Source organism: Ovis aries, chromosome X (genome assembly GCF_016772045.2).
Source record: "Ovis aries strain OAR_USU_Benz2616 breed Rambouillet chromosome X, ARS-UI_Ramb_v3.0, whole genome shotgun sequence".
In the NCBI taxonomy this organism is placed as follows: domain Eukaryota; kingdom Metazoa; phylum Chordata; class Mammalia; order Artiodactyla; family Bovidae; genus Ovis; species Ovis aries.
This window is the reverse complement of record NC_056080.1, coordinates 22290664-22306841: the sequence shown is the minus strand read 5'-3', so window position 1 is coordinate 22306841 and position 16178 is coordinate 22290664. Positions and strand designations below refer to the sequence as shown.

Below are 16178 nucleotides of genomic sequence, written 5' to 3'. Positions count from 1 at the left end.
GGTCGGAAGAATCGGGCCCTATCCGGCCGCCGTAGCCGCCTCTCTCTGTAGTGGGCGGGGCCAAGGCTGGGGTGACCCCGCCGGAGCTGCCGCTGCCAGCGACATGTTCAAGGTGAGAGAGTGGAGCCGGGTCACAGCTGTCACCGCCCCCTCCCGGCCGCCCGGAGCCCTCTTCGCGCTCTCGTGGGCCTCTCCGGGGACCAGGCCCGGCTCGTCCCGAGGTTTTTTCCCGCCTCTGGGCCGGCTGCGTCCCGGCCTCGCTGTTCATTCAGAGATCCGCGTGGAGCGAGCGGCTGCCGGGCGGAGGCGTGAGACCTGGGGTGGCTGGGTGGGGCCTTTTGGGTTGTGCTCTCGTGAATAAAACACTTAAAATTTTAAAGTATCCTTCAAAGTATCCACCCTCTGGCTGGTCCCCTCTTGTGTTCGTTAGGAACGTTAGGCCACATCAGGGCACTGCGGGGTTCGGCTTTGGTTGCCTGGCAAGGTCAGGTTTCAGAACCTGCTGTATGAATGGGGGAGGGTCACCTTTGGAGAAGCTGCTGCAGAAAGTTAGAGAGGCTGGCCTGGGAAGGGCTGGGCTAGAAGGAGCAACTGGAACTTCTCTCCCCCTCCCAGCAAACGTTATATAGTATGAACAGATTGACTTCTTTCCATTTTATGAACTCGTGTCCTTTGAAAGAAGTTGACTTTTACAGTGAAGACTGTCTCGGAAATCTGCATTTTAATATGAAGGCATTGTTCTCCTTTAAAAAGAGTAAATGGTATTTGTATATCACGAAAAACAAATCACAAGCTATTAGAAAGGAGTCTACAAAATCGAGTCTTGAAGCAGTGCACCCGTAAAGTAGTGCTAATGAAATGTCAGAATTGTACTATTTAAATGTTTTATTGAGCTGCAATATGCTTTGGGGGCATTAGGACAGTACAAAATCAGACCGTGAATTTGGGCTTCCACTTGTGGCATTGCCACTTTTCCAGCTGTGTGACCTGGGGCAAGTCACTTGGCCTTTCTGTGCCTGATTTCCTGTTGGTGAGATTGGGGAACCAGCTTCTACCTCGTAGGGTTGTTAAAAAAAAAAATACATTAGGTGTGAAGCACTTGGAAGAGGCCCTGACACATAGGAGTGACATCTAAGTATTTGCTTTTATTTTATTTTCAGGCAGCTCACAGTTTAGTTAGAACAACAGATCACAAAAGCATCTTGCATTCATTTCATAAATTTGTGTTGAAACACTTATGTGCTAGGAGTTTGGCTCGATTTTAGGGTTGCAACAACTAAGGATATGCTATGATCAGTTTATATTGTTATTAATGTACTGTGGTAGTAAAAAGGAGAGTAGGATCTGTCTTACTGCTCCTGCTGCTGCTGCTAAGTCGCTTCAGTCATGTCCGACTCTGTGCGACCCCATAGACGGCCTCCTACCAGGCTCGTCTGTCCCTGGGATTCTCCAGGCAAAAACACTGAAGTGGGTTGCCATGTCCTTCTCCAGTGCGTGAAAGTGAAAGTGAAGTCGCTCAGTCGTGTCCAACTCTTAGCGGCCCCATGGACTGCAGCCTACCAGGCTCCTCCATCCATGGAATTTTCCAGGCAAGAGTACTGGAGTGGGGTGCCATTGTCTTCTCCTAGGAGTTCTCAACCTGTGGATCTCATTCCCTCAGAGGGTCTGTGGGTAGAATTTGGGGGTCCCTGAACTTTGATGGGAAAATATAATCTTTTTCACTAATCTTCTGGTGAAGTTTATCATTTCCTTCAGTTATGAATGTAGGTAACTGTTTCAGTTATCCATTTTTGGATAAAACCACAATGATTTTTTATTTCTCACCACCTATAGGTTGGCTGGGCAGTTATAAATTCAGCTGGTGGCTAGACTACAAGGTGGCCTTTCTCCCATATCTGTGGGCCTGGGGCCCGTCAGTATGGCTATCTTGGGCCTCCTCACATGGTTACTGGTTTCCAAGAAGGCTTGTCCTGAGGCATGAACAGCTGCTTGCATCACATTTGCTGATGTCAAGACAAGTTACATGGCCAACCCAGAGTCAGTATGGTGGGGGACTACACAGAGCATAGATGTGAGGACATAGGGTTCACTGGGAGCAATTCATTTAATAAGCAACTACAGCAACAAGCTACAGTAGTATTAGCAGTACCTGTCACCAGTTGAAGTCAGTAGGACTAGTGCATGTCACAAACATTGTCATATCACATTATAGTTGTTGCAGATCTCCAAATATCATTTATATTCATCATTACATCAAAATTATAGTAGTTATAAGATTCACTTTAATGAGCTAATAAACACATTACTGTATCAGATTTTTGGTCTTAAAAACAATTATACTGCACTGTAATTGGCATTTTATGCAATTAGAAGCATTTTTTGGAGAAGGGGTCCAAAGTGCTCATCAGACTGCTGAACAGGTCTATGATGCAGAAGAGCAAGGAAGCCTTGGGGACTTCAGACGAGGCAAGTTTTGAGAGACAGGAGTTCCTCAACTGATTGAGTTGGGGAACAGCAGCAGTGGTATTCCATTGGGAAAGTGTCACTGACTTAAGTTCTGCTGTATCAAGGAAAGGATAAAGGGAGCTGAAATTGTTGAAACTTTTTTTTGAGTAGAAAAGCTCAAACAAACCTTGGTGGATACCAAAATGTAAGGAGGAGGAAGAGGGGAGGCCAGAAATTTTTGAAAAGCAACTTTTGATAAGTAGAAGTAGGGTCATAAGAGTGATATTTAGAAAATGAAGAGAGGGAAGTTCAGGGATGTTCAGTTCAGTTCAGTCGCTCAGTCGTGTCCGACCCTTTGCCACCCCATGGACTGCAGCATGCCAGGCCTCCCTGTCCATCACCAACTCCCGGAGTCCACCCAAACCCATGTCCATCGAGTCAGTGATGCCATCCAACCATCTCATCCTCTGTCGTCCCCTTCTCTTCCTGCCCTCAATCTTTCCCAGCATCAGGGTCTTTTCAAATGAGTCAGCTCTTCGCATCAGGTGGCCAAAGTGTTGGAGTTTCAGCTTCAATATCAGTCCTTTCAATGAACATCCAGGACTGATTTCCTTTAGGATGGACTGGTTGGATCTCCTTGCGATCCAAGAGACTCTCAAGAGTCTTCTCCAACACCACAGTTCAAAAGCATCGATTCTTCAGCACTCAACCTTCTTTATAGTCCAACTCTCACATCCATACATGACCACTGGAAAAACCATAGCATTGACTGGACAGACTTTTGTTGACAAAGTAATGTCTCTGCTTTTTAATATGCTGTCTAGGTTGGTCATAACTTTCCTTCCAAGGAGTAGATGCTCTCAATTTGGGAAAACCCAGTGGCATAAACAGTAAGGGAAATTATCTCACAAAATCCAGAGGAAGGGTGGATTCCAGTGGGTCAACAATGTTTTCAAGGTTCCCATCTCTTTTCTTGGCTTTCCACAGTAAGATTGGTTCTCCTTAAGTTTGCAATGTGACTGCTAGTAATGTACACTTTCTCATCCACTAGAGCAAGAGAGGACAAAACTTCAGGCTTGGATTACACTCTTCCTTCAATCTGATTGGATCAGCTTATGTCCGGTGTCTGCACCTTACCCAATAGCCAGTGCCAGGGGAATGGCATGACCTGATAGGCTTAGACAAAACAGAATCAGCTCAGGATGGGGTCACTCTGCCTTAATCACTTGGGAGAGAAATGAATCCATGAACACAATAGGACACTGGAAACTGGATGTGCAACAGCAATGTCTGTTACAGAAAGATGAGTTAGATGGGTTTGGAGAAGTGTTCACTTACTTGGGCAATTTGGTTGGAAGACTTTCATGATCTTTATACATGTAGGTTTACTGGTGGAAGTGAAAACTAGATTAATATGGGTTGGTGACTGAAAGATGAATTAATGCAATTTAGAAGATTGACTGTCAAGGGAAGTAGGGAGAATATAGTAATTAGAGGGAGATGTTTGGTCAAGATTTTAGAGTTGTTTTGTGGTTGTTACAGTATTCAAGATTTGGCAGTGTTTATGGCCTCGGGAAAATTCCATAGATAGAGAAACATGGCAGGCTACAGTCCATGATGTCGCAGAGAGCTGGACATGGCTGAGTGTGCATGCACCCAAACACATACACTCCATGGCCTTGGGAAGAACGTGGGGAAGAAACTTTTACAAAAGAGAATCCCTCAGGTTTGAAAAGGAGGAGAGATAGTCCCTTCCACTTGTGAGATGGTAGGGAAAGAAGGATGGCAGTGATGATAGACCACTGCTTCTCAACTAGATGGTATCACTTGCCTTGCGTATGTTTTAGAAACTTGGTTGGTTCTTCACATCTTTTTTATTAAAAAATTGGGGGGGGCATGCCATGTTACATGCGGGATCTTAGTTCCCCAAACAGGGATTGAACCTGTGCCCCCTGCAGTGGAAGCATAGAGTCCTAACCACTGGACTGCCAGGGAAGTCCCTGTTCTTCGCATCTTTTAGTTGTGTTGAACATGCTGAAATATAATGCTTATAAATCTTTCCTTTTCGTTCTCCATTGTGTTACCATCAAATCAATATATTGGTCTCTTTTTTTGGACTTATATGTGTAGGGCTTCCCAGGTGGCGCTAGTGGCAAAGAACTCGCCTGCCAATGCAGGAGACATAAGAGATGTGAGTTCGATCCCTGGGTCGGGAAGATTCCCTGAAGGAGGAAATGGCAACCCACTCCAGTATTCTTGCCTGGAGAATCCCATGGACAGAGGAGCCTAATGGGCTACAGTCCATAGGATTGCAAAGAGTTGGACATACTGAAGCGACTTAATGCACAAAACACATATGTGTAGCTGGGTGATGAATTTTACTTCAAGATACTGGGTTGGCCAACAAGTTTGAGTTTTTCTGCAAGCTGGTATCAGAAAACCCTGAATGAGCTTTTTGGCCAATCCAATAGCAGGAGTTACTTAGAAAATTATTTGTCATAAATGTCAGTGTTGGGACTTCCCTGGTAGTCTAGTGGTTAAGAATCTGCCTTGCAATGCAGAGGATGTGGGTTCAATCCCTGGTTGGAGAACTAAGATCCCGCATGCTTCAGAGGAATTAAGCCCACACACTGCAACTAGAAAGGCTGTGGGCCAAAACGAAGATCCTGAGTGCTGCAACTAAGACCTCATGCAGACGAATAAATATATAAATAATCAAATATTTTTTTAAATGGAGGTGTCAAATCTAGTAGGTGAGGACCAGTGCTCCTCAAACTTCAATGTGCATGCGACCTCTTGTTAAAATGCAGATTCTGATCCAGGAGGTCTGGGTGGGGGCCTCAGAGTCTCCATTTTTTTTTGACAGGCTCCTGGGTGATTTAGATGCTGCTTGTCTCCTTTCATAATTTGAATAGCAAAAACTGAGGCAAATTGGGAAATGAATGGTTTCTTTGGTGTTTTCCAGGTGAGTGATTTTATGAGCATGGTGAGATTTGGAAGAGGCATTGACCAAAGACCAAAAAAGATAAGTGAGAGGCTTTGAGGGCTCTGCTGAGAGCTGCTACTAGCCCTCTCTTATGATTGCAGCCTGGGAGTGGGGATGAGCAAATGGTAGGGACTGATCAGGTTTATCAGCTTGTGTCAGCTAGGACTGGAGGGCAGAAGAGTTGATGATATAGGTGTTGATGGAAAAAGTAAAGTTTGCATGGCTGGTTATGTGTATCAATTCAGTTCAGTGTCTCAGTCATGTCCAACTGTTTGTGACCCCGTGGACTGCAGCACGCCAGGCTTCCCTCTCCACCAACTCCCGGAGCATGCTCAAACTCATGTCCTTCGAGTCGGTGATGGCCATATGTTATATGCATATACAATTAAAATATTGTAACTGTTAGCCACTATTTTGGTTTAGCTATCCATCTTCAAGTCAGTAGGGGGCACTGGTGGATTACAAAACACGTTTGAAAAGCTGCCCAGTGTTTAGTGCTTTGGCTTCCCTGGTAGCTCAGATGGTAAAGAATCTGCCTGCAATGCCAGAGACACAGGTTGGATCCCTGGGTCAGGAAAACCCCCTGGAGAAGAAAATGGCAACCACTCCAGTATTTTTGCCTGGGAAATCCCATGGACAGAGGGGCCTGGCGGGCTAGTCAATGGGGTTGCAAAGAATCAGATGCGGCTTAAGTGACTAACACTTTCACTTTTTCCCAGTATTTACATTCTATTGCAAGAAGCAGATTTTCCAGGTGCTGCTGCCAGAAGCTTGAATATTGACTCAGTCTCCAGATTCATGTTACTAGATTTCATTCATTGCACATATGTCTATCACAGTTAGTTCATCTATGAGTTGGGCACTGTACTGTACCTTGCCAGGTGTAAATGAAACGACCCGTTTTTGTTTTTGTTTTTTAACCTGGGAGAGAATCCCCAAATTTGGCCACGTAGCAGAATTATTCATTAGACAGTCTCCAAGGTGCTGCTCATGGATCTGATTGAGTTTTTAAGTGAGGTCTAGGAACCTCTAGTTTTGAAAAAGCCCCTCAGGTGACTGTGAAACCTAGGTTTTAGGAGCTCATGATGCGATCAGCGGCACAGATAGGGATAGTTCATTTGGATGCACTGGGACAAGTGCTCTGATGTAAGAGTCGGGGAAATGTAGAGCAGTAGTTCTCAACCTTGACTGCATGTTAGACTCACCTGGGTAGTTTTATAAAAATTTTGTCTATTTTTATTTTTGGCTGCCTTGGGTCTTTGTTGCTGCATAAGGGCTTTCTCCAGTTGTGGAGATCCGAGGCTCCTTGTGGAGCGCAGGCTTCGGTAGTGCAGGCTTCGGTATTTGTGGCTCATGGGCTTTGTTGCCCCAAGCATGTGGGATCTTCCCAGACCAGGGATCGGATCTGTGTCCCCTGCATTGGCAGGCGGATTCTTAACCACTGGACATCCAGGGAAGCCCTCACTGGGTAGTTTTTTATAAGTCCCTGTGCCCAGACTGCACCGGACCAATGCCATCAGAATCTCAGGTTGAGCTCTAGGCATCTAGTTTGTAGGGCATGTAGCCAAACTTGAGAAGTACTGACTTAGAGGAACAAGCACCAGCAGGGGGCATCAGGAGACTTGGTAGAGGAGGACATGCTCTGGTCCTGGTCTTTGAAATGGGGCAGACAAGGTTGAAAGAGCCTTCTTAAGCAGAGAGAAAAAGCTCATGCAAGGACACAGGTGAAAGTTCAGTGCCAGGATAAAACCTGGGCTTCACCGTGTAACCTGGGGTGAGATACTAGTGTTCTGTAGCTTTGTCCTCATCTGTAAAAGGATAGGACTAGTTGCAACCTGGGACTTCCCTGATAGTCCAGTGGTTAAGACTCTGTGCTTCCAATGAAGGGGGCTCAAGTTCAATCCCTGGCCAGGGAGCTAAGATTCCACATGCCAGTTGGTACAGCACCCCCCCCCCCACCCCACCCCCCCCGGCAAAAGACTAGTACCAACCTTACATTGTTGTGTGGATTTAAATTAACTCAGACCCAGAGTTTAGCACAGCGTTTGGTACAAAGTAAGTGCTCTGTAGACATGAGCTGTTAATATCTTTTAGTTGGTGTCTTGTATAGGTGGCTGCTATGGTAGTGTTATGGTGGTGCACAGTCTTGGGACTTTCCAAATTTATTTTTTAATGTCAAAACTTGGTATTTGATTGGATATGGCAGAGTTGGGAGAAAGAGAATTTCAGGATGCTGCCCAGGCTTTTGGCTTGGAAAATTGAGTGGCCGTTAGAACTATTGAATGAGATGGGAAAGTGGAAGAAGGCTGAGTTTGGCTTGAAAGAGATGATAACTTGCTTTTGAATAGGTTGGACTTGTAGAAGTTTCTGTGGACATTAGAGGTGGTAATCAGTTAACATGGAACCCAGGAAGGTGGAGTTTTCCTGAGAGGAGATGTGGGCTGAAGGTAAAGGAATCATCAAGTGCCTCAAGGGCCAGAAGATAGCCTAGTGAGAGCTGGTCTATGTCACTTCCTTCCTGTGGGACGGAGATGTGACCTGTACTCAGAGCTCACTGCTCAGAAGGGCCTGAGGTGACTGTATCCTTGGCTGTAAGGTGTTATTACCTCGCATATGCTTTGTGACTGTTTGGTCTTGATGTAATGCCTTTATTGCCTGTCCTTCTGAAATAAATTTTCTTATCATGAATAGTATGTTACTAATATAAACTGAGGGGAGAATTACACTGATAAATGGAAAAGGAAAACCCATCTGTAAATTGGAAAAGAAGTACTGTAACTTTATTTTACTTGATATTAAATGTCACATATTTTGAAATAAAGATTTTTTTTGCCCTTACAGTTTAAGTATCTCTGAGGGAACTTTCCTTGAGGAATTATAGTGAATGCATTTTGCTCACATAAAAACATATTTACATGCAGAACTAACTGAATATTCTTCCTTTCTTACCCTTCAAAGATGTTGGGTGGTAGATCACAAAGGAGAAGGAAAAACTGCTCTGTACCGCAGGCTGCAGTCAGAAAGCACAGGCTCAGGTTCTGGTTGTGTTTCTGTTTTCTGGCTGAGCAACTTTAATGAGGTTTCTTTATCTCCCCGAGTCCCCTTATCAAGGTGCTGTGGGGACAGTAACAGGCCCCACATATGGCACAGGGTTGTTGGAAGGTTTAGATGCAATAACATATGTAGGAAGAATGGTAAACTGCCAAGCACTAAACCGATGTAAGGTACTTGTGATCCCTTTTGCACCATACCTGTCCACCAAAATGATCTAGAGTTTCAGGTTAGCACTGTCGACCTAGGGCTGTAAAAAGTAGCTCAAACTTGAGTAAATCCACTTCTCATTTGGAACTGAATTCTGCTCAGGACACTGTACCACTCTTTGAAAATGCAAATAGCTTCTCATGTGCAGCTAACAATGAAGAAGAGAAGGAGGAAGTAGATGAATTATACCCTAAAAGAACGGGGAGCAGAGACAAAATGGGGAACAGTAGATAATGCACTTGACATTTATGATAAATTTATTGCCCCATGAGACCTATGTATATTTACTGACTTTTTATGATTTAAAGGTTTAATGTTTTAATTACATGTATATGTACTCCGCACCCATGTCCTTTCTAGGCTAGCTGGGACTTCTTAGAGCCTGAGAAATGAACTTTGATACTTGTTTGTACAGTACATTTAAAATTACTGCAAGTAGTGAGATGCACAAGAAATCTCTGTAGCAATGATACATACCTACTTCAAAAACTTGAGAATTGACTTATAATATGACAGGAAAGTGCCAAAAGATTTTTTTTTTTAATAAAGGAATTAGAGTTTGTATCAGTTGATTTTCCCCAGTAATGCTAAAGTGGAAATTTATGGTTAGTGCATACAACATGAAACTTCACATGGATATTTTCAGGGAGGAAAAAAACTCAGTCTTGAGATATATTTTAGAATTTGGAAACTACTTGTTTTTCGCTTTTGCTACATGGCCTCATGCCAGTTTTATTAGAAACCTTGAACTGCCAATTACTTAGTGTGGTGGATTTCAAAACTTGGTTCATTGTACACTAAAACTTGTAGAAGGAGGAATTTAGAGCAAGGGTTGTCTAGTTTTCGTTATGCTGACAGCCTATAACTTTGAATATTAAGCTGCGTTTTCATGAGAATAGCACTATAGACAGAAAGTTGTATTCTGAATGAATATTGTTTTAAAGGCACTTTGAATACAGCCACCCTTTGTCTTCCTACTTCTTTCTCACTCTTTGAAGCAAGCGGTTTGTTTTGTTCCAAGCCCTCACTGGCTCCAACTTAAGGACGTCTTTGTTTGGTTGGGTGAGGATGAGGAACCCTCTGTGGGAGCTAGAGACAGGTTTACAAGTACATGTTCACTGCTTTAGTTGGGACACAGACACAGTGATTTCTTTTTTTTCAGATGTTCCTATTCATTCCTTTGAACAATCTTTTAAAATAGGATATATGAAAACAATAAAGGTTCATTTTTCTCCCCCACCCCCGACTCTGTAGATGTCAGTCTTGTGAAATAACAGCTTGCTTTTCTTGTGCTTGCTGAAATGACTCTCCTTTCCCATTAAAGGTGCTGCTTCATGTGTCATTTGATGACATGGGTTAAACTGGTGAGTGAGTAGGTGAACACCAAGTGATAGGACTCCAAGAAGTTTCCTAAATCATTTGCTAATGGCTTACCTCACTTGGCAAATATTGACACTGAGCCTGTTGGTAGAGTCACATGGTTTGGGAGCACTGTTGAAAGTTGCTGTGTTTAGTCCAAATATTGACTTTTCCTGTTTTTGTTCCTTATTTTCGCAGAGATTTTCATTATGAGTCTAGACTGTCATCAGCTGATTTGAGCCTTGCTCACGATTTTTTTTTTTTTTTGCAAAAGAATTTGGCAGTTTCCTTTTCTTTGAAGGATAAAAAGCCTGTGAATAACTGAGATGAGGTTGAGGGCAGTTGTCAGTGAGTTCAACGTTCTCTGTGCACACAGTGGTCTGTTAGGAAAAGAAAAAACCTGGGTGTAGATAGACTTTACTTTGACAGAATACCTCTTCCTCTTAGAAGACGGAAATCCTTTTAGTTGTTAGAAAATGTAGAAGCATTTGAAAGGGAAGTCTTGAAGTAATTATTCCCTTGTGTGTGTGTGTGTGTGTGTGTGTGTGTGTGTGTTTTTTGCTGCCTATATTTCCTTAACTTAGAAAAGATTGAATGGATCTTGGGATGCCATTCGGGTTTAGGTAAGCACTGTTAAATTTCTGTCTGAATGAGGAAGTTCAGAATAAATTTGCTACATGGTAAATTATATGTCATCTTTGTTCCAAGTCTGTGAAACCAGTACAGCCTAACCAGATGACTCAAAACCGGCCCGAATGAACAATTATCTCACTCTTTGGCTCTGAGGCTTCCTTCCTGTTTATCAGACAAGTTTATTTATTTATTTATTTTTGTGTGAATTCAACAAAATTCTGTAACTATTTTAAAAGATGAAACAATTGCAGGTGAAACATATTTGCTTTGCTTTGCTGACCTAATTTTGTGGTGAATTCTGCCCTCCAATGATAAAATAGGAGGTGGTTTTCTGAGAAAAAAAAAAAAGTTAATCTTGAAAATACCCTTGGTTTTTTTCTTCCCTTATCTCTTTAGATCACAGTGTGCTTATAGTGGATGAGGAGGAACTAGGAAATATCAGTTACCCCAGCACAGAATTAACAGAATTCAGAGTTTCTCATAAGGTAGTTCTATGTTTGTCATAGTTGGAAGACAGTTTTTCTTTTCGTTGGTTGAAGTCTGAACTCTTAAAATACTAACTTTATAGTCCCTTCACTGTGAAACAGATCGAAATGATTGTGGTTTGTCTTGTTGAAGTGTAAGGGCTCCCAGATTTCTACATGCAAATGAGGGCCTGCCAAAATAGTCATTATTAAGAGGACAGATTTAATTACCTTGTCAATACATTTCTTCCAAACATGCCGTCACTGATCAGTATATTTATTCCAGAAATGTCATCTGATCAAAACATTTTATCCTTTTTCATTTGGAATTACCCTTGCATTCTCTGGCAGATTGTTTAGAATATCCTCAGGAGCCAGCCATTTTTGTTTCTTGCATGTTATAAAATTAATATTCATTGTAAAAACTTCAGGATATTCAGTTAATTCTAAAGAATCATCCTTAATCCCACCACCTGTATATAACCACTGTCATATCTTTCTCAGACTCATTTCTGGGCATACTTATATAGACATCCTTAGTTTGATATTTTAAAAAACCTCACAAATCCCCCACCCCTTTAAAAAAATCTTATTTATTTCATTTTTTAATCTGCTTTTATTTCAGATATATTGAGACATTTTCTTACAGTCTTAAAATTTGATGTGAAGGCATTTAGAAACGAAAGCTGTATGATCGCATATTGAAAGTCAATTTCCTTTATTAATTTGGTATATAAATAGTTACAGTAAGTTCTGATGTGATCTATCAAGGTTACTACTTTGGAGAGAAAAATTATTTTTGAGAAGGAAAAGGTATACTGTATTTTTTTTCTGGTTGCTTTTTTTGGTGTTGTGTACCTTAATCATTTTTCTTAAGTTCCATACTTTTTAATTATGGTGATAAAACTCATATAACATAAAATTTACTAGCTTAACCATTTTAAGTGTATTGTTCAAGTGTGTTACATATATTCACATTGTTGTAGAAAAGATTTTCATGTTACCAAACCAAAACTCTGTACCCATTCAACAAAAACTCCACATTTTCTCCTTCCCTACAACCCCTGGTAACCACCATTTTGCTTTCTGTTTCTATGAATTTGACTACTTTAGATGCTTCATATAGATGAAATCATACAGTATTTGTCTTTGTGACTGACTTATTTCACTTAAGGTTCTAATATTCCATTGTATGTATATATGGCATTTGCTTAGCCATTTATCTGTCCATGGACAGTTGGGTGAATTCTCAACTTTTATTTGTTGTAAATAATGAACGTGGGTGTGCAAATACATCCTTGAGGCCCTGCTTTCAATTCTTTTGCATTTATATCCAGAAGGGGAATTAATGGGTCATACAATAATTCTGCTTTTAATTTTTTGAAGAGTTTCCATGTTGTTTTCCTTAGTGATTGTACCATTTTATAATCCCACCAATAATGAATGCACAAGGGCTCCAGTTTCTCTCTTATCTTCTCCAGCACTTTTATTTTCTGTTTTTTTTTTTTCATAGTAGCCACCCTGAGGAGTATGAGGTGAGAAAATAATTTGAAAAATAGTGTAAATCATGCTAAAATAACTTTTCCTTATAAAAAGTCAAACAGTACAGTTATGATAATTATCTGTTTTCCATCATCTGTGTCCCTCTAATCCTCTTCTAAGAGAAAGCCTTTGTTACCGGTTTGGTGTGTGACCCTCCAGGTTAGAAAGGATTGCTGTATCAAATGTAAGTACTGTACTGAATGCTTATTATGGGGGGAGGCATATTCTTTTGATGTTTGGAGAATGCAGACTCATTTAGTTTCTCTTTATTTTTTATTCAATTTATGGCTCATTACTAAGAACAGCAATACAGCCTGATTTGGGCAAAATTGTTTATTGTTTTCATCATTTTGTTTTACCCTAAATTCTTTTACATAATCTATTGTTTGTTTTATGTTCTTTTTTTAGAACATGAATAACCTCAAAAGTATTGTCAGTTTTCATAGACGTAAAAAAAAATCCCTATCAGATTTTTCCCTCTTAAACAACTGGAAAGAATCAGATTAAAAGCATTTTGTTTTTAAGTGAAAAATGCTTTCAGATGGAAATTTTTGCAGAAAAGGTTGATTGAGGATCAAAGAAGTAATGTAACAAACAGGGAGAAATTGCATAATTGTGCCTCATTTCCTGTAAATATAGGAATATCTAATTTTAAATGGCATTTACTTTTAAAATGTTCCCAAATGCCATTTATTTTCCACCCACAGTGATAGATACAAAAGTGATGTTAACCAATAACTTTGGAAATAGCTACACATTTTAGTGTACCAGTTATGTGACAGCTAGTTATATAATAGCTAAAATGGGCCGTAATTAAAGCATTAGATTTATTTCTACAGTTTTGCTACCAGGTTATTTATTTTGAGTAGATTATCGTTGAAACCCCATCTGATCTTGAGATTAAAAGAGAGCTTCTGGATTGAGAATGTTGATATGTAAAAGTCATGGTTTATGGTTGCTTGTATTTGTTCCATCTAGAGATTGTAGCTGTTGTTGTTTAGACGCTCAGTTGTGTCTGACTCTTTGTGACCCCGTGGATTGTAGCCCACCAGATTCCTCTGTCTATGGGATTTCCCAGGCAAGAGCACTAGACTGGGTGGCCATTTCCTTCTCCAAGGGATCTTCCTGACCCAGGGATCCAATCCAGGTCTCCTGCTTGGCAGGACGATTCTTTACCACTGAGCCACCTGGGAAGCTCATAGATTGTAGCTAATTATGAGTATAACTGAAAAGATTGTAATGTGGAGTGAGAAATCATCCTTATGATCCAAACCTTTGTTTCTTTTGTTACTCTTTACAGAGACTGTTCCTAGTGACATTGAGTCTTAACATCAATCGGTTGGGTGACTTTGCTTTAAAAAAAAGGAAGGAAGACAGGAAGGCAGGCAGAAACTTTCTAATTGTTGATTTTCCTTTCTCTCTACAGATGTTCCCCAGAATTTCCAGTTGTGGTACATTACTCCTTTTTCTGTGTTACTCCTGTCCTTTGTCTGGTAATGCACTTATCACAAGTGGCATAATTATTTGTTTATCCAAACTTTATTAGATTGTGGGAGCAGTGACCGCATCTTATTGTCTTTGAAGTCTATTTTCACTGTTTCATTAAAGAATTGCTTTGATGGTGTCTTGTGTGTGGCTTGGTAAGGCTATTAAAGGATGTAGGGAAACTCAGAGAAAAAGAGCTTTTTGGAAAAAGAGAACTCATTATGAGGTAGCAATTGAAAAACCTGATGGGGATGTCCATGGGGAGTTAGACAACCAAGCTGAGGCTTAGGGAGCGACCAGGCCTTGGAATTGGCCTACTGATTTAAGCCTGGTGGGCTGCCATCTATGGGGTCGTACAAAGTCGGACACGACTGAAGTGACTTAGCAGCAGCAGAGAATGGGAGTTGAAGACTTAGATGTAATGAAGTTGAGCTGGAGTGAGAAGAAGAGAGGATTAAGGACTACTGTGACTCATCAACCTTGAAGAGATGGGCAGACAGAGAAAGAGAAGGCCCATATAGAGATTGATGGAGTGCCCTACAAAGCTTAGAGAATGGAGCTAGAGCAGATTCTTAGAAACTAAAGGAAGAGAGTTTGGTGGAGGGGTCACCAGTTTCAGGGCACAACTGAGATGCCAGGTGTCCTTTGCAGTTTAGTTACTGGGAGGTCATCAGTCGCCTGGGAAAGGCCCCTTTTAGATATCTTGAGTAGTGAGGGGAGGAGGGAATAAAATAGAGAAAGGAGGCAGAATCTGTCTTTCTAACTTTGTGTTGACATATACATACAGGAAAGTGCACAGATCACAAGAAATTTTTGCAAACAGACTGTACTGGTATATCTTGTACTCGAGAAACCTTCAGGGCCCTTCTACTTACTCACCAGCTCACTAAGGATATCCACTGTTCTGTCTTCTAACCAGTCTTTTTTTTTAAATATAAATTCATTTATTTTAATTGGAGGTTAATTACTTACAATATTGTATTGGTTTTGCCATACATCAACATGAATCCGCCACAGGTATACACATGTTCCCCATCTTGAACCCCCCTCCTACCTCCCTCCCCGTACCATCCCTCTGGGTCGTCCCAGTGCACCAGCCCCAAGCATCCTGTATCATGCATCAAACCTGGACTGGCGATTTGTTTCATATGTGATATTATACATGTTTCAATGCCATTCTCCCAAATAATCCCACCCTCTCCCTCTCCCACAGAGTCCAAAAGTCTGTTCTATACATCTGTGTCTCTTTTGCTGTTTCGCATACAAGGTTATCGTTACCATCTTTCTAAATTCCATATATATGCATTAGTATACTGTATTGGTGTTTTCCTTTCTGGCTTACTTCACTCTGTATAATCGGCTCCAGTTTCATCCACCTCATTAGAACTGATTCAAATGTATTCTTTTTAATGGCTGAGTAATACTCCATTGTGTATAGGTACCACAGCTTTCTTATCCATTCGTCTGCTGATGGACATCTAGGTTGCTTCCATGTCCTGGCTATTATAAACAGGGCTGCGATGAACATTGGGGTACACGTGTCTCTTTCAATTCTGGTTTCCTTGGTGTGTATGCCCAGCAGTGGGATTGCTGGGTCATAAGGCAGTTCTATTTCCAGTTTTTTAAGGAATCTCCACACTGTTCTCCATAGTGGCTGTACTAGTCTGCATTCCCACCAACAGTGTAAGAGGGTTCCCTTTTCTTGACACCCTCTCCAGCATTTATTGCTTGTAGACTTTTGGATCGAAGTCGTTCTGACCGGCGTGAAATGGTACCTCATTGTGGTTTTGATTTGCATTTCTCTGATAATGAGTGATGTTGAGCATCTTTTCATGTGTTTGTTAGCCATCTGTATGTCTTCTTTGGAGAAATGTCTATTTAGTTCTTTGGCCCATTTTTTGATTGGGTCGTTTATTTTTCTGGAATTGAGCTGTAGGAGTTGCTTGTATATATATGTATTTTTTAATGTCAGTGGAGGGAGATAGAAGGATAGGATGGTAGTT

General features: G+C 41.3%; 1 protein-coding gene across 5 annotated transcripts in view; it reads left to right on the top strand.

The window, feature by feature from the left end:
* Positions 1-47: 47 nt before the first annotated feature.
* Positions 48-16178, top strand: part of APOO (apolipoprotein O) — a 66998-nt gene continuing 50867 nt past the window's right edge. For 3 of the 5 annotated variants that reach the window (XR_006058285.2, XM_004021968.6, XM_060408121.1), the window contains exon 1: positions 48-112. Coding sequence is in view for 3 of the 5 variants with exons in the window: in XM_004021968.6 (XP_004022017.1) it covers positions 104-112 (9 nt within the window). In the remaining 2 variants the exon portion in view is untranslated. Of the gene's footprint in view, positions 5411-16178 lie in introns of all 5 variants that reach the window. The other 2 variants (XR_009598881.1, XM_060408120.1) reach the window with 1 other exon arrangement.